Raw genomic sequence first — 18,327 nt, forward strand, 5'->3', positions numbered from 1 at the left:
TTCATTATTCCACCCTTTTCTTATAAGGAAATGATGGGACGGGAAAGCGGATTTGATGGAGGAGTGGACGCCTAGGAAGGGGAAATATATCCTTTCTGTCCCTCCATCGATTATATGTAGGCAACGTATCTGCAATTACGGATGCATATATTATACGAATTTAAAAGTAGTCGAGAAACGTGTCAGATTTCGCTAAGTCAACGATTTTGGTGACTTAGCATTAGCTAAGCAAATGTCTAAGCAAAGTCCAAGTACCGACTATAAATTTCAGCCTTAGTTTATTAACCGTGAGTTTTTGAGACCGAAATCTCAGTTAAAACATATTGTTTTCCCTGACATTAGCTTTGACAAAACAGAGATAACAATATATTTTAAATAGCGATTTTGGTCTCAGAAACCCACGGAAAGTAAGTTGCAGAAAAAAAAAATATACCAACATTAACTTATCTTACATTACTACATATTACTCGTATTATATACTTAACAATCTATATATATAAAAGAAAATCGTGTTAGTTACACTATTTATAACTAAAGATCGATCGAACTGATTTAGCTGAAAATTGATGGGGAGATAGCTTAGAACTAGGAGACGGACATAGGAACTTTTTTATCTCGTGTGCATTTTTTTAATTCCGCGCGGACGGAGTCGCGGGTAAAAGGTAGTAATAAAATTAATAAAATAATTTAATAATAAAGTAAAAAGAAAAGTTTATAATTTTCAAACAATCTCGATCGCCAAATCAATTAAAATCACAGCTTGTCTTTGACCTAAATCAAATTCGGTAGCTATATGTAAAAAAATTGTAACACATTCCGTACGTCACAGCGTGCGGCGTGCGGCATCCCCCGCGGCGTGGTCAGTGACTACCGCGGCGTGCGGTGTGAACGCAAACAAAAACATTGATTGATACATACAAAAAAAGTAGCAAATTCCACACATCGAATGCAATTTTTCACGCCTACTTTTATTGGAACATGATGCCTGTCAACGTTAATTTTTTTTAATCTCGTAGGAACACAATTTTGTTTCGTGAGTGGAAACTAACGGTGAGGTAAAACATGTAACATGAGAAGCCATCGAGGAAAAGCAAATAAAATAAACAAGTGACAGATTACTTACTACAATCATACTAATAATATAAATGCGAATGTTTGGATGTATGGATATTTATAAGAAGGTATTTCCGGAACAGCTGCATAGATTTCGATGAAATTTGGTATAGATGTAGAACATAGTCTGAAAGAACACATAGCCAACAACATTTTTTCCGCACAGATAAAGTCGCGAGCGACAGCTAGTTTTTTATAAACGTGCATACGCTTTCATAATGCAGAAACCTATTTTGTTAATATAAGAGTTACCAGTATACAAAGCATAGTGTTACGAGCGAGCTGGTACATTTGTAAAGGTGTACAGCTTGAATGATGACAAGGTACCTTCAAGATCGCAGACTCTAGTACAGTACAAACTATCAGACAAAAGCAAGGGTGCAAGTAAAGCAGAGTAAGGTGCAACTTACGACCATTCTATAAGCACTTAATGTCTGCGATGTGGTCGCAACATTAGTATCACACTAGTCAAGTACTACCCTTAGCCAGGATGTTCCTGATTAAGTCATCTTGTTGCATTTGATGACATTAACAAGCATATAATTTTGTCGATCATTTCAACAATTGCGTTCATTCATTCACCTCGTTTTTGATATTGTTAATGATATTTTTATGTCTTAACATTTGGCACTCTTAAATTATGTTTACATTTCGCCAGGAAATACTTTTAAGACAATTCTGGGTCATACCTTGGCTTTGAATTCTTAGAATTTAAGTTGTTTAATAGTGAATGGCTAAAGAGCTAGTAGTCACCTGACATTCCTAGAATAGCAAAGTAAACGGTTCCCATAAACAACTACAAGCGTTAAGTTTTTTCTTTTAAAAAAAAATAATTAAGGTAATTATTGACACGAAAACGTATCAATTAATTACAAAAAAAAAATCTTTATCGAACACCGACAGAACAACAAAACTTAAAAATGACAATAATATTTTTTTTCACACTGGCAACCGCGAATAATAAACCGACGGGACGTCTACATTCTAAATTCGAATCGAATTCAGACAATGGCGTCCAACAGTTCGCGCCTTTTTACAACGACCACACAAAGAATGACAGACAGAGAAATAAATGTTATTTTCTACAAAAAAAAATATTCTATATTCAAACTTGATACGGGCTACCGAATTAACAAATTGTGTCCATGGGCTTTAAGAAATTAATAATTAACAATCCATCGTAGAACGTCAGTCACGGTACAATTCCTTATGATTTTAGATTGCCTTCCCTTAGATAGATAGAAACATAGATCGCTAATCGAAAGTTAACATTCGATTTACTTTGTATGTAAACTGTACTTTCCATTCATATAATTAGGTACAAAAATAAAAAAAACGCAAGTTTGATGCCTTAAAACAATTACTTCACGTACCCTAAAATTAACACTCTTTTCTAAACATGGCTAGAGATGTACCAAATGACATATATTTATTTATATCAAAAGGAAGCAAACGAGCAAACGGCCACCTGGATTCGCTGAAATGGCGAGCCGACTGTTGCCCATAGACATCAGCAAATGCTAATGCTTTGCCTACCTTTAATCAACGGAGACGGGGAAGCATAGAAATAGAATACCTATTTCCCTTTCCTAGGCGTCCCCTCTTCCACCTAATCCATTTACCCTTCCCATCCTATCCTCATAAGAAAAGGGTGGGAAGGGGAAGAGGACTTAAATTAGGTCTCCGGCACCACACTCATCAGACGAAAAGCGGAATTGCTTCCACTTCACGCTTGTCTTCGTATATGTTTGCATACCACCAATTTAATAACTGGAACATAAAACTAAATACTTAAAAATCACTTCAGAAGCCATTAAGCTATTAGAATAATATTCATACTTCAAGAAAATGATGACATTTAGGTGTCAATCAAATCTGTCAAAAACTATAAACCAAGTTCAATTCATAAATAAAATGCTACAAAAATAAAATCCGCGTAAATAAAACACAGCGTCGTAAATTAAGAATTAAACATGTATAAATAAAAATAGGTAATAAATAAAATAAAAAAGGTGAGATGTGTTTTCTTACCTTTCTTTACCGTTTATTATAGTCGTCAACTCAGTCCCCGCACGACGTGCTTTACATCGGCCAATCATTTTCATTTGCCATTAGCCCGAATGCGTGACTTCACGAATGCTGTACAATAACTTAATTATCGAGTAATGAAATTGCGCCGTTAATGCATAAGTACAGCCGCCAAAATGGTGCCAAAGTTTGCCAAAACTATTTGAAATATTTTATTGCACTGTGGACCAATATTTAACAAAATTTAACTGTTTTTAAACCTTTTATGATCCATTGATTTACTACTGAGTGTCAACAATTGAATAGTGTAACTGGTCCAACGGGGATATAGCTCAGTGGTAGAGCATTCGACTGCAGATCGAGAGGTCCCCGGTTCAAACCCGGGTGTCCCCTGAACATTTTTTCACTCATATTAAGAAAATAGTGTATTTTTACGATTCAGTGGTTTTCTCTCTTTTAGAGTAAAAAAAAGGTACTAAATGATGGCCAACGTAAGAACGGATACGACGTTTATCATGCGCCAAGAACAACCTAAAGCAGAGGGTCCCATACAACCGAAGACCGAAGTCGACCTGAACGCTATAGAGAAGATCTCTGTTGGTACACCAGAAAGCGAAAAGGTTATGTTTTATTTAGTTTTTTATTGTTGAAAGATTTTTTTTTTTGGTGTGATCATTCATATTTGAAGCCCATAATATTGTACGTTTTTTTCTCATGTGCAGACAAACATATCTTACTTCTCCGCGGACGACAGCCTGCTGAGTCGCGAGGTGGACTGCTGGATACAAGGCTGGGAGGTGGACCCAAATATCAGCGTTAATACAAAACGAAGGTAATTTTTTAAAGCTTTTTAAATTATATAGAAAGCAAGCTAGATACTACCGAACATCTACTTTCTCTCTCTCTCTGCTTCTTGTCAAATCTCAATTCTTTGCTTTAAAACAGTATAAATATAAATATTAAATTTAAGTTGAACCTCCAGAGTGCCGACAGTCCAGCGGTCGACGTTGACCACCGATAACAGTTTGTACTCGTCAAGACTGTACTATGCTTTGGCCATGATGATGCCCGTGTTCCGGTCACAGCATCGGGCTATTTGGTCTTGTTCCCCTAGGTGAGGAGTAAATGTTAATTATAATAAAGTATAGCGTCAGGTTTAGCAGTGGAGGCTGATATTATGATGGAAGATCACCGGTTTTGGGTTTACTTAAAATTAACACACAGCTACCGCCATCTCTCAACAAAATCGTGACACATTGCGGCATTGTCAAAAGTGCCGAGTTTTGTTAATTGCCCGTTAGATGCCTCTGATACGAAAAACTTATTTTAATTATCGTTAATTATCGTAGAAACTTTAGTTACTTTTTTCTAAGTAAATATTTTTGTATGTTAATTACCTATCATAAATAAGTCACGTTTAAAAACAAATTTTTTAATTCATTTTTAAATTTTGATTAGTACTATTTTAAAAATCTATTAAGTTGCTGTTATATTTTCTTTTAACTGCCAATAGATGGCGTGTTTTTTAATGTAAAATTTTTCCATTTTTAGTATCATGTTAACAACAATGCGATCTGTCTTCGCCTACATGGCAGAGGCTTACAGCAGAATTCGAGGTCAATTTCAACGCCACTTCACGGAGCATAACGTCCATGATTTTCTGAGCACAGTTCTAGACATACTCTTGGTTGTCTACGCAATCGGATTTCTTATCATTTCGATGTACGAATCAGCTGTGATGCCATAATATTTATATTGTTTTAATAATTTCTGTACGTAAAATGTAGTGAACTCTAGATGTATATTTGAAGAAACAATTCATCGACTATTGTCTGTTTCCATATTAAAGTCTCAAAACTCAATATTTTATTTAAGTTATAATTTTTACCACCATTATTTTTTATCTTGAAAGAGACCTTTAAATACCCAGATTTGAACATTGAAAAGTTAACAATTTAGGACACAGACAAGCAATAAGGATAAAGCCGGACATAGGTAAACTTTTTGATTGCGTGTCCGACCAAAATAAACGGTGTCCGGGTTGTCCGGCTTTTGTTAGGCTTTTTATATTTCTCAACCGAGAGTGGACGAGATTCGACTGATAGTCGTGTCCGGCCTTTCTACCCAAATGTCCGGCCAAACTGGCTGGTCTGTCCGACTATTAGGTTTGGCGACCTGGCAACCCTATGTAAGTGACAGCTAGAACACCTCTACAATAGGGAACATCAATTCTCAATGCATTAGTGAAATTACTCTGATGCTTTTGATATCGACTGCCAAGATAATTATTCAGCTAATAGATTAAACGTAACGCTTATAATTAATCATATACGTGGAATGAGGAATGAATTATGCTCGAGCAGGGTAGGGAAAAAAGCACAGTTTTTCTTGGCTGAATTTTTATGTTATTTGCTTTAAATTTTAGATTCTAAAATAGGTACAGACATTCAAAAAGTAAATAATAAATCTCTGTACGTTTTTTTTTTCTTTTTATTATTCAATAATGTAAATATAAAATTTATTTCTTTATAAATCCGTTATCAAATAACTCTATGACTTATCTTTAAGTATGTCCGGAATAGACAAAGTTTTAAGTGGTCATCATATTATATTTAAAAGGCAGGGTAAATATAAATAATGTTTGATAAATTTTAGTTTTATTATGTAAATGGTTAAAAAGATTACAAAAACTTAAGCCAAAACTTAAAGGTTTATACCTTGTGTGCCGACCCCACGTGAGTGGGATAAGGCCCGGAAGATGATGATTTAAAAAGATCACAAAATCTCGTTAATCCTTATGGAATAGTCTAGAATAGAACAACATCTGCATCGTTCTAGAAATATCCTTTATATATATCAAGAAACTGTCCTAGAATATAATAATATTAACATTCCAGAAATTCTTTACCATTGAACATCGTTTCATAGAAATACACGATGAAAATTAACTAAAGAAAGATAAAACAAACCTTATCACTGTGTGTTAAAGTATATTCTCGAATAAAAAGTACTTAAACTTTCTGAAACATCCTTGCAATAAGTTACGGTGTATATTTGTTCAATTGTTTGTCATACGAATGTCATACATAGAGACATTTACATCGAGACATGTCGAGTAAGGACATATTATATTAGTCACAATTAAGTAAGGCAGCATTGAGGTAGGCTTGGTTTTATTTAAAAAGTAGTATATTTTAACACTGTTGAAAGTGTTTAAATTACTCGAATAAGTCTTATTTTGTTGGCTTAAAGATTACGACTGACGAAGTAAAAATTGCTTAACTAAGACAGGGTGACAAAGGCCTGTAGAACTAAAAGAAGATTCCTCAAGTTCTCCGGGTTGTATAAAACTTAAGGAGATGCAACTAGGGTTGCCAGTTCGCTAAACCTAATAGCCGGACATACCAGCCAGTTTGGCCATTTGTGTAGGAAGGCCGGACACGACCGTCCGTCGACTCGTCGCCGGCGCTCGGCCACTCTCATTTGAGAAATGTAAATAGCCTAACAAAAGCCCTACAACCCGGACACCGTTTATTTTGACCGGACACGCAATCAAAAACCTATGTCCGACTTTATCCGGAAGCCTGGCAACGCTAGATGAAACTCACTTGTAAAGAGCGAAGTAAGATCATACATTTTATTGGACAATTTTATTTTTTTCTTGTCCGAAATTGCTGCTGCCAAATCGTAGTTTCAATCGAATAATTTCATAGATTGTTTTTCTGTCTTTTGTTTCCTTAATAGTTGTCTGACTACCGAATTCAGAATCGTGAAATTGTTACCCAAACAGACGCATATCAAATCTACACTGAGAAACTTCCTGAGTGACCATTTAACGACTCTGAGTTACACTTAAATTCGGATTATAGTTACGAACTAAGGCTTTCTGTAGCCATTCATATTCCTAAATAATTGTTACATTGTAATACTATTTACATACCAGTGAAATGTCTATAGTTAGTTTTGAACTCGTGAATGAGTAAGAGTGAGCGAGAGTTTTTTGTTTACATTATAGTGTTACCGACGCAAGTTGGTCCGTGACTCCCCGGTGTTTTCGTGCCAAGCAGTGTTGACACACGTCGCTGAATGCCGACACGCTCCCCGCAGATATTATCAGCCAACAACAAACAAGCCGCTTGTTTGTTGTTAGCCGATGCACTCATTCTTATTAATAATACACTACGACTACTTAAACCACGGATTTGGTATTATAAAAAAAATAATAATAATTTGGAGTTTTTAATTCTGGGGTTAGTTAACAATGTTGATCTGAAAGCAATGTCCTTCTGTCATTTATCGGGTGCAATGTTTATTGCAAATAATGCATAGCCCATTTTAATAAATAATAAGCCTAACCGCCCAGAAGCATTTCATTTATTTAGATGATGATGTAGACATTGAACATGCAGTGCTGGACTTGTATCTCTAATTATTTTTTTCCATTAACGGCCGTTTCCTGCTTCTCTTATTTAACCTTGATCGAGTCATCGAATGTGTACACGAAAAGCCTATACGTGCGCAGGTTAAAACTATTTTTTTTTAATTAAGTCCGTAGCTTATGTGGTAGCATATATTTAATGCATTTACAATAGCTGCGTCACTAGGTGTTGCACGTGAGATGTAACGTTGGTATTACATAAAGCAGACGCAGTTGTTGGAGCTAATTTTAATCATCTGCTTGTAGTTTGACTAAAATATTATATTCAAGATCAAGACCAAGGCTAAATACGAGTTTAAATACATACATGACATAAGTAGGTACATAAATTATACGAGTAGTAATGAACCGTTGGTTGCCGTTTATACAAATTTTAATATCGTTGGTATCATTATTAATAATTTAAAATTCGACAAGTCCACAGTTTTCTATGTTAACCCTGAATTTACATGCAACAGATTGTGTATTTTTTTTCGATTAGAAAGATTTTGGTAAGTAATTATGCGAAAAAAAATTATCACGAACAAATTTGTTTTCTTTATATTTTAAAATTGATTTTAATCAATATATATTTATTTGCTTTATTTATCACCAACTTCATAGCAGTAAGATGCAGCAGAGGGCAGAAACAGATGTTGTCTATAACAACTGCACCTAGGAAGTACTGAAACTATATTTAGTGGAACAAGAGCGGTCATATGGCAAACTATTATAAAATTAACTTCTAGTAAAAACTTGTAAGGATATTAGGAGTCAGCTATCCCATACACAAATGTTATGGTTTTAGTACAGTTAATGGGCATTTTACATTGAAGAAATAAGAAAATTAGAAAACACTTTTGTGTGTGACAGTACATATATCATTATCATAATATATTGTAAGCAAAATTATCAACACTTTCGAGCGCGCCAGTACACCGCACATCAGATGTGCCGACAGCGATGACCGTCGCAGTCGCAGTGTGCAGAAAGCGCGCGTGGTGCGCGGTACGCCGCAAGATGTTCGCGAGCATGTTCGTCGCGCGGATGCTCGCGCTCGTCGCACTAACCGGCACTGTCACCGCCAGAGCTAAGGTAAGTTTTGCTGAAGGCTGTAAAAAGTGAACGATCTATGTTTTATGAAAATAATCTTGAGGAAAATGAAAAACTAAAATTACTTTCAAGTGTTATGGCTAAGAAAATTGTAAATGGAGTATGCATCTATTAATTAAATTTAATTAGGAATTTAATTGGGAAAGCTTTCTATGCTTAAGACACGTTGAATTTAAAACTATGGACTGAGAATATCTTTTAGATTAATTTATTCAATTTTAATGAATTTCATTATCAACTAACCGTTGGTTTCTGAGACTAAAATCTCTATATTATATCGTCAACCCTGTCCTTATATTTAAAAAATCAGAGATAACAATATTTTAAAAGAGAATTTTGGTCTTAGAAACCAACGGTAAGTCTACAAGCTTTTCAGTTCATTTTAAAAGTTACGTTTAGTACCGTTTAGAAAATATTCAAAATTATCTGCAAAGTTTCAACACTAGCATTAAATCGTCCAATCTAGATTGCTATAAAATATTTTCATTATAAATTATCGGCTTGTAAATACCGCTGTAATAAAATGACGAAGTTCCATAAAATATGATGTCACAAGGGAAGTACTAAAATTTTCTACATTTATAAAACGACTTCCGTTTTCATAAACGTGTTTAACACACGATAGCCCACCGCTGCACAAATGACAAACAAGTGTTAGGTCCCTTTTAGTAGAGCCTCTATCGTAGTACATTGTACCTGTAACTTATTAAGTGGGAAAATTTCAGAGATATGATCAGACGAACCTTCTTATTTATTTTTCTAATACGAAATAATACGTTATAAACAAATACAGCTTGAATTAATCTTTACAAGATAATTATGTGTACAATATACTATGCGAGCATATTTTTTCTTACTTAAATATCTTGAGAACAATCCAAGTAAACTCGGGATTCGAACTCACAACCGTGTTATCGAGTGTGGTATTTGTTACAATTTTGTGTATAAGACAGGTCGTATCAATTTGTAATGTACTGCAGAAGCCCTTCTGTTAAATAAATACTGAGTTATTTAGATCAAGAGCATGTTAGTTTGTGATAAAAGTCTTGTTTGGATTTCATTACTACTAGTTTAGGTTCCTAATACACTTTTAACACGAATTGAACTCTAATTAATTAGAAATAAGGATGGGTTTAGAATGAAGGTGTTGAATATTTTTTATCTACTAAGTGAAATTGTATCCGTCGAAAACAATTAGGGAACTCGTAATAAAATATCTTCCCATAGAGATTCTGTTTTAGGTTTATCTTATTTTCTGCCTATTTCTATTTTTTTTTAAATATATATTCGTTTTCTTTTTAGGAAATAAAATTTTTCTTCTATAAAACTATTTACAAGTTTGTACCAAATTAGTTACACCAGAAATGAATATTTTTTAACCATTCGTGTACTTTGGTAATGTCACCAACACAAGTGCAATAATCAGTGATGTGCTTTAGAACTTTCGTGAACACAAGTGCATTAATTCTTTTAATCGTCATTGTACCGTCACTAACAAAAGTGCATCATACGCAGCCACCAGTGCACGTTGGACTTTATTATTACAATTGTACCATATGCCTTATCCTCTGCACTGTACCAAAAAGGTATCGTCATCAACACAAGTGCATCCGATGCAGTTATGTGACGTCCTTGCATATTGTCAAAGGAGAAGAGCAAGGTTGCTTTGATAATGGTCGATAGAACTCAATAAGATTACCACTTTAAGAGCTTATTATAATGATTATAGCTAGTATACAATTATCTTTAACAACCTCATGGCACAGTGGTTAAAGTACTTAGCTGTTGTGAACCGGATAGTAGATGCTAATTTCAATAAAAAAAAAAAACAATATATTACTTAATAGAAATCGAATAAAATTAATAAAGTTTTAAGTTGAGTTATAATTATAATATAATAATTTAGTGATTCGCAATTTATATTTTGATAAATATATGCTAATAATATCAAGGTTATAAGTCGGAAAGTATAAATTAAATATACGTAAACAAAACATTATTAATAGTATATACAATATAAATTAAATAGTTATTAATTTGCATTCTTCGTGAGCACAGATCAATGTGAATTTCAGTTCAAATGTAAAACACGGGATTTAACTAAAATGAAATTATCTACATCTTTTATTCACAAATTACAAAAAATTAACATCAAGACTCGATGTGACAGTAATCCAACTGAATCGATTTATTAAATTTTCCTTTTGGTCTTTCATAGATAGGGCTGGTGTTAGGGTAGGGCGAGGTTGGGCGGTTCAATTACAAGTAATTAAATAATGTCATTTGAAATTATAGGAATTTATGCTTAATGCAGGAATATGCGGAATTTATTTGTTCAATCGTCTTGAGTATGCAATACGTTGATAACATCAACGTAACTGTTACGTCAGAATAACCTTGTTAATTATACTACTATTTAAGATTATTATTGAAGAGTCTGAAAAGAGTTATTCTTTTTTTTTTTTAATCAAATTATTTTCATACAGACTTTTAATGGTTTTTCGAACAGCCATTTACAATCAATTCATTTTCAATTCTACTACTAAGGGCTCCTTTAGTAGACTTAATTAAAATTGATTGTTGTAGTAAATAGTGTATTACTTTTAAAATTTTAACTTGAAAACTTTTTATCAGGTGGCGGACGCGAGGATCTACGTTGACATGGCCCCAGATTCCGAGGAGTTGGGTGAGATAGAGAAGAGATACACCAAGGAGCTGGTGAAGGAACTGAAGTCTGCCAGCGATGATGCGCTGTTGCTCTTCAGTGAATATGCCTCCAGGTCGGGGGGAGATCTGAAGATATTCTTAAAGAATATATCCATGCTGAACTCTGATACGAAAAATTCAATGGATCGAAGTTTACTGGATAATGCGGTATGTTAGGTTATTGAAACTAACCTTTTATATAACTAAATTTACTGCATTCAGTCTTAAATCTTTTGACCTAACTCAGTAAAGTATTTTATGTAACAATGTATGTTAAATTTGTATCACCAAATTAGTGATCTTTGGCATTTAAAGTGTTATGTTTGCATACGATACCCTGCACTCTCTGGTCTAGATAAAGGAAGTAGGGCATCTAGAATTTCTGTATACTCATAGTGCATTAGATAAGCACAGCAAAACATTCATCTGGATTCCTCTCGTGTACGATAACATCTGTTTGTTGAACCACCTGTATATATCATCATACTTCCGTGATATTGATAAGATCGAAATAGTATAAAGTTCTATGTAGATACGACCAGTGTTAATTATTTTCGTTGTAATAGCGACGTACATACCTCACATTTATTCATAACATTAAAACACTAACAAACGAAACTTATTACGTTTTACTACAAACCCAATCAGCATTATGGCGAAGTTTTTTGAGATTTTTCTCAACTCATCAGTCGAACTGCGAATGTACACAATTACACGTGATTAAAGAGAAATGTATGACATAAAAAAGTGTTATAAAACGTCTGAAAAATGTTTTTTATGACATGACCTTGAAGTGAAATGGGAACATCGACCTAACATTCCATCGGGCAGGTAGAATACGCCTGTTTACGTAAATTTTAATACAAGGTTAATCTTAGCTTAGCCGACGAGAGATACGAAACAACCGACCCTAGGCCCAGTAGGTACAGTCGCGAAGAAATAAATAATTCTAATCATTACTAAATATGTCGTACAGTCGAGTAGAACATTCAATTCGTTATCACAATCTCTTACTGTGAAATTTCACTGTCGATACACTTGTATTAATATATTTTTTAACTGTTTTTTTCATCGACAATTTTATATAAGAGAAGAAGATTATTTCGCTGGAAAACTAGGTAAATTTGTTTTGATATTTTCCATTAAAAAATATACTTTAACGTTTTAATTTAAATTTAATCATAATTTTTAATGCGTTCTTTTAGTATTGTTACGTTGTTGTTTTGACTTAATATGAATTCCCTTGTTTTATTAATATTTGTTTTCTTTAATTAACTACAGTCTGGGAAAAGAAGACAAAGAATAAGGGATTCTTTGTCTTCTTTATGGTTACTATAATAAAAAAAAAATTGCACGAAATAAAATACGGGTAAATTCTCAAAAAAATTATACGTTTTGTTTTTATACATATCCTTCTTATCGTAAAATTATATTATTAGTTAGACGTCTGTCCGTCAATCTGTTCGTTATTTTGATTATATCGTACATAATTTTAATGTAAGGTCATCACAGTGACGTAGTGGATTTGGCAGGAGATCAGTGCGGATTACTATTAGATTTTTCTTGTATTCTCGTTTGAACTGCAGACAAAGTCTATCTAGATATACCAGTTTAGACACTAAAATTGTTTGGAATAAAGTTATAGCACTTGATGCAAAGTTAAATAAGAGATACTTAATCGAAAGTTATCGTTTATTTAACGTTTTTAACGAGTTTGTTTTAGATTAAATGTAGGCAACGTATCTGCAATTGCGGATGACTATGGGTACAGATCGCTTCGCTATTTCGGCGAATTCAGGTGGCCACTTGCTCGTTTGTCATCTTAAAATTTATATTAAAAAAAGATTGTCTAGTTTAAAAAGTGTCATTATCGTGTTATTGTTAATTAAATTAATTATTTAAACAAATCTCTGGTTTCTTAAAGTTAATTAACTAACATTCGTGTCAATTTAATCGCCATGTTCATTTCAAATAGGCATTCCAAATGTTCAATAAAGTTTAGTTAACATTAAATGTACAATTGTACGATAAACATTTTATAGACCGATCTTAAATTCATCATCATCATCATCATCAGCTCACTATACGTCCCCACCGAGGGGCTCGGAGCCTACCCCAAGTTAGGGGTGACTAGGCCATAGTCAACCACGCTGGCCAAGTGCGGGTTGGTTGACTTCACACATATCATTGAATTTATTCTCAGATATGTGCAGGTTGCATCACGATGTTTTTCTTCACCGTAAGAACGTCGGATAAATGTACATATGTAAATCGAAAATCGAAAAACACATTGGTACATGGCGGGATTCGAACCCAGGACCTGCAGATTGCAAGTCAAGTGCTTAACCCCTGAGCCACCGACGCTCTGAATTGAATTAAATTAATTATTTTAATTTATTAAGACTTAAAACTAATATTGTTTTAATAAATTCAATGTCGCAATATAGTTTGCTTGATTTTATAGCATTTGTTTACAATAGGTTGAATGGCAAGGTCTAGTCAGATCGATGTGCAGTCATTCACTCATTCAGTCAATGAAATGACGAGAATTATCGACGTATTCCGGACATAAACGGCATAAAGGTTGATTACATTTAAATGATGTTTATTATCTTTTATACGTTGAAGTCACATGTTAACTACAATCACATGGTTAGATGGATGGATGTTTGTTTGAAGGTATCTTCAGAACGGCTCAACGGATCTAAATGAAATTGGGTACAGATGTAAAACATAGTATGAAAGAACACATAGGCTACTAAGTTTTTTTTTTAAATCCCACATGGACGGAGTCGCGGCGACATCTAGTAGTTTAAAATTACACGAATATAATTATATATTAAGTCACAAATATAAACTAGAATGAAATAGTAACTAGCTTGCCAATTTCTTACTTAATATTTTCAATGAAAGGTCAAAAGATTAAAAAGATTCATTTGCAACTCTTTGGACCTTCAGGGAAAGGTCAAGTTGATATCTAAATAAACTACTACGCCATTTTTTGATGTCACTATCCCGCAAGCTCAATGAAAGCGTGGTCACCATGGTAACATAAGATGCTTCGTCTTTGATGTAACAAGGCCGCGCGTAATTCTGTCACTAGTCCGAATTATCGCTATTTGTATTGCAACAAACTATTTATATTCTGCCATTATATTGCACTCTATTATTAGTTGTGACACATTTGGCGTATGATTTCCGAGTGTTTACACTGCCGAAATACTTGTACAAAAACATTTTTTTAGTGATGTCTATGTGAGGCGACCGCTGCTCATAGACATCCGCAATTTCAGATGCGTTGCTTACCTCTAATCGAAGGAGGAGGGGACGCACATAAAGAAAATATTTCCTTTTCCTATGTGTTCCCTCCGTCAAATCCACTTCCCCTTCCCATAATCTCCTTATAAGAGAAGGACGGAAAAGGAAAAAGGACTAAAATTGGACCTCCGTTAGGCAAAAAGGATATATTTTTCATTAGGCTTAATACTACGGGGTTTATCATTACGTTGGCAAAGTTAATCATATCGTAGAATAAACGCAATGATCCACTAGTGTGGCGACTTGCCTAAATTGCAGCATGCCAAATGTCTGCAACCTTATAATGATGACTAATTCGAACTAATTACTCATTGCTAAGGACAAAATGTACAAAAAAAAATCCATATTGCGATTAAAATTATTTAACATAGTTTTCTAAGACCAAAATTTCCGTTTAAACCAAATTGTTGTCTCTATTGTTCCAAAGATAATGATAGGGATGACGATATTTATACAGAGATTTTGGTATCAAAAACCTACAGTTAGTAATGTTAAAGCGCGGGAAAACTGACAGATGAGACGCGACATGGACTATAATAAGTCAGTCACGTGTAAACAAACTAAAAAATGAAACGTCTATATTGACAAGGTCGCCGGTAATTGTGTCATGAAGTAATGCATAATACATAATAATGTAAGGTTATTTAATACGATGTATGCATTTTATTGTTCATAGTCTTTTATAAGTTAAACATCTTGTCCAAGGATAATTGTTTAAGAATTGTTTGCGTTCTGAAATTAAAAAAAGAACTTCAAATAGTGACCTTTGCATTATTGCACTGTTGCGTTTACTTTCAACAGATAATAAAAATAGTTCAAGAGAAACGAAATAGTTTTCAGTTGTTAGTCGATTGTTTATGGTTTTCTCAGTTTACGATGCGACAGAGCTAAAATGGAGCTACCAGTTTTGATGGCCAGTATGTATAACATGTTTGACAGTTACTGCTGAACTCAGAATAAATATATCAAAACCTTAGGAATGCCTAAATTATCAAAATACTCCGGTATTTATTAGCCTTTATGATTTTACTTGAATGACTTAGGGTTGGTATGTTTTTATGTAATTTAGGTTTGTACGTATGTAAGTTCATATGTCACCTTCTGCAGCCTAAACTACTAAACCAATTGTGACGACTGAAATGTCGTTTGATTTATATTTGTCCTTTAAATATCATAGTATTATTACATCAGCGTAAAACCTAGTCAAAGAAACAAAGTCAGGACTGTTTTTTGGTTAAATAAAACTGCTTTTTTTGTTTTTTTTTTTATAGCTTCATTTATTAAAATGTTTGTATTTTCAGCCGTCATCATGTCGGGTTCAATTTGACGGTCGTCTGCGCAAGATCGAATTCGACGCACACCGCGCCGCCAGCTTCAACGCGGAGAACCACCACAAGTTCCTGCTCGCTCACATGATCGTGCTCAGGATGCATCTTAATAAGGTACAGTGGTTTACATTGAAGGCTGTTGAAGTTGCAGTTTTAGAAAAGAAAATTGAGTGTTAATTTCACATTTTTTACGTAAAAAAAATACAAAAAAACTACCGTGGATTTTCTGCACTATATTCCTTAATAATAAATATGCTATTTCTATGAGTTTAATGTTTTTGGTAATTTTGGTTATAATCGTTTTTTTTTACTATTTTTCAGAGTGAGGACTACATAAAGAAATGCGCGAATATTGTCCAAGGCTGTGGCATACCTTGTGAAGTAAGTAATTATGTAATTATAATTTCAAATTACGAAGATCGTTTTTTTTTTTTAAATCTTCAAATCTTCCTGTATCATTCTTTACTAGGTGTCTCCCGCGACTCCGTCCGCGCGGAATTAAAGAAACTTATTAAGTAGCCTATGTGTTCTTCCAGATTATGTTTTACATGTATGTCAAATTTTATCGAGATCCATTGAGCCGTTCTGGAGATACCTTCAAACATCCATCCATTTAAACATTTGCATTTATAATATTAGTAAGATTCAAATCTAAATGTATAAAATCTACTACATATTTGAAAACTATAGGTAAAAAAAAACCATTCTGTTTCTAGACGATGCCAAAAGTGACACGGTGGCGCCGCCTAGCGTTGGAGGAGATAAACCGCGTGCGCGACGACATTCTGCACTCGCGCCGTTCCTACCGTGACCTGGTATTGCACGGGCGACGCAGACATAACCACATACAACGGCAGGCAACCGCTAGAGCCGACGCCGCGGTCACTGAGCTGGCCGAATGTACGAAGAATGGAGGAACTCAGAACAAGGACGGAGATATTTAGATTAATTGATCTAATTTTAATTTATTAAATAGTTTTTTCCAATACGAACGCTTTGATGACGAAGCCATTTTACTCTAAAACAAAAATATCTGAAAATTGCGTAAAAAACAGTTGAATTTAATTGGTTTGATGTTTGTTTGAGTTTTGGATAATTTTTTAATTGTTGCTCTGTTATTTTGTGTATTATACGTTGTTGTAAATTATTAACTTATAAGCTTATAACCTTTAATTCGATAAACTGTTTTAAAATTGTAACTAAATACAGCAGGGTTTGGTGGCCAATAACAGGGGATTTTACCTTCTTGTTTTCTTCTCTAGAATAAGCGAATTCGTAAATAATTTAGTCGCTCTGTGATAGTCATCAGATTAAATTATTTTATTAATTAATATTAGTTTTAAGTTGAAATTTTGAAAGTACAATTTGATAATGTTGAGTACAAGATAAAAATTGTTTTAAAGTATTATAAATGTATTTTTGTAATAAATGTTTCTTATCGATTGTTTTATTTTAGTTGATTAAAATTATATTATATTATTAAAAATGTATTGTCGAAATTATTTTAGTTTGAAAAAAAAAGACAATTCGAGAATATGATGATTTGCTTTGTCTAATAACTTATTTATGTCAGTCTGTCTGTCCGCAAATCCGCATTAAGTTCGGATAATCTCCAAAACGGCTGGTTCGATTGTGTCGTGGCTTTAGCGAGTAGGAAGCTGATGCATATGGGGGGGGGGGGGGGGATATTATAGACTACATTTTTTCTGCGCTGCCAAAGTCGCGGGCGATCGCTAGATAAGATTAAACACAGTTAAATTACAATAATCATAGAACTTTTAGATGTATACTAATCTTTCTCTCTTTCCTCCTCGCCACACTGTTGTTATTTGATCATTATGGAATTTCTTTAATACAAATTTGTCATACTAAATTTACACAAAGTGAGCTCCTTTAATCACGTTGAGTCTGACAATCTCGATAGGCGTTGGTATACGTATTGGTTGGTATACGTATAAAAACATAAGTCTATGTAAGCACTGTATACTGTTGTATTTGTATTAAAACGTGTGATCTTGAACGTAATGTATGCGTACAGAGTGCATAATAATCGATGTCGAAGCCGGTATCTACTTGGGGTTATCGTGATTTACAGTACGGTCAGACAAACAAAACGCAACGTAAAATAGAGAAAGAAAATGACGTAATTCAAAATTCGGATTAAATAATTTCATGTCATAGCTTGAAAAAGATTTAAAGATACAAAATCGATCATCTACAGGTTTTTTTTATATCATAGGGTGGCAAACGTGCAAGGGGGCACTTGAATCTGCCTACATAGAGAAGCGACCGCTGCCCAAAGAC

General features: G+C 33.9%; 1 protein-coding gene and 1 non-coding gene across 2 annotated transcripts; both read left to right on the forward strand.

Moving 5' to 3' along the window:
• Positions 1 to 3,462: 3,462 nt before the first annotated feature.
• Positions 3,463 to 3,534, forward strand: Trnac-gca. The gene has a single exon. It is a non-coding gene; the product is annotated as a tRNA-Cys (tRNA).
• A 4,976-nt stretch (positions 3,535 to 8,510) lies between these two features.
• Positions 8,511 to 17,065, forward strand: LOC106713473. The gene is made up of 5 exons (XM_045679406.1): positions 8,511 to 8,653; positions 11,306 to 11,545; positions 15,997 to 16,137; positions 16,345 to 16,404; positions 16,740 to 17,065. The coding sequence occupies exons 1-5, from the start codon at positions 8,522 to 8,524 to the stop codon at positions 16,965 to 16,967; spliced, it is 801 nt and encodes a 266-aa protein (XP_045535362.1). The 5' UTR covers positions 8,511 to 8,521; the 3' UTR covers positions 16,968 to 17,065.
• The last annotated feature ends 1,262 nt before the right edge of the window (positions 17,066 to 18,327 follow it).

The sequence above is a fragment of the Papilio machaon genome, chromosome 9, assembly GCF_912999745.1.
Source record: "Papilio machaon chromosome 9, ilPapMach1.1, whole genome shotgun sequence".
Taxonomy (NCBI): Eukaryota; Metazoa; Arthropoda; class Insecta; order Lepidoptera; family Papilionidae; genus Papilio; species Papilio machaon.

Coding starts and splice junctions, on each gene's coding strand:
- LOC106713473 (XM_045679406.1), top strand. CDS start 8,522: ATGACCGTCGCAGTCGCAGTGTGCAGAAAGCGCGCGTGGTGCGCGGTA. Junction 8,654..11,305: donor CTGTCACCGCCAGAGCTAAG/GTAAGTTTTGCT, acceptor ACTTTTTATCAG/GTGGCGGACGCGAGGATCTA. Junction 16,405..16,739: donor GCTGTGGCATACCTTGTGAA/GTAAGTAATTAT, acceptor TTCTGTTTCTAG/ACGATGCCAAAAGTGACACG.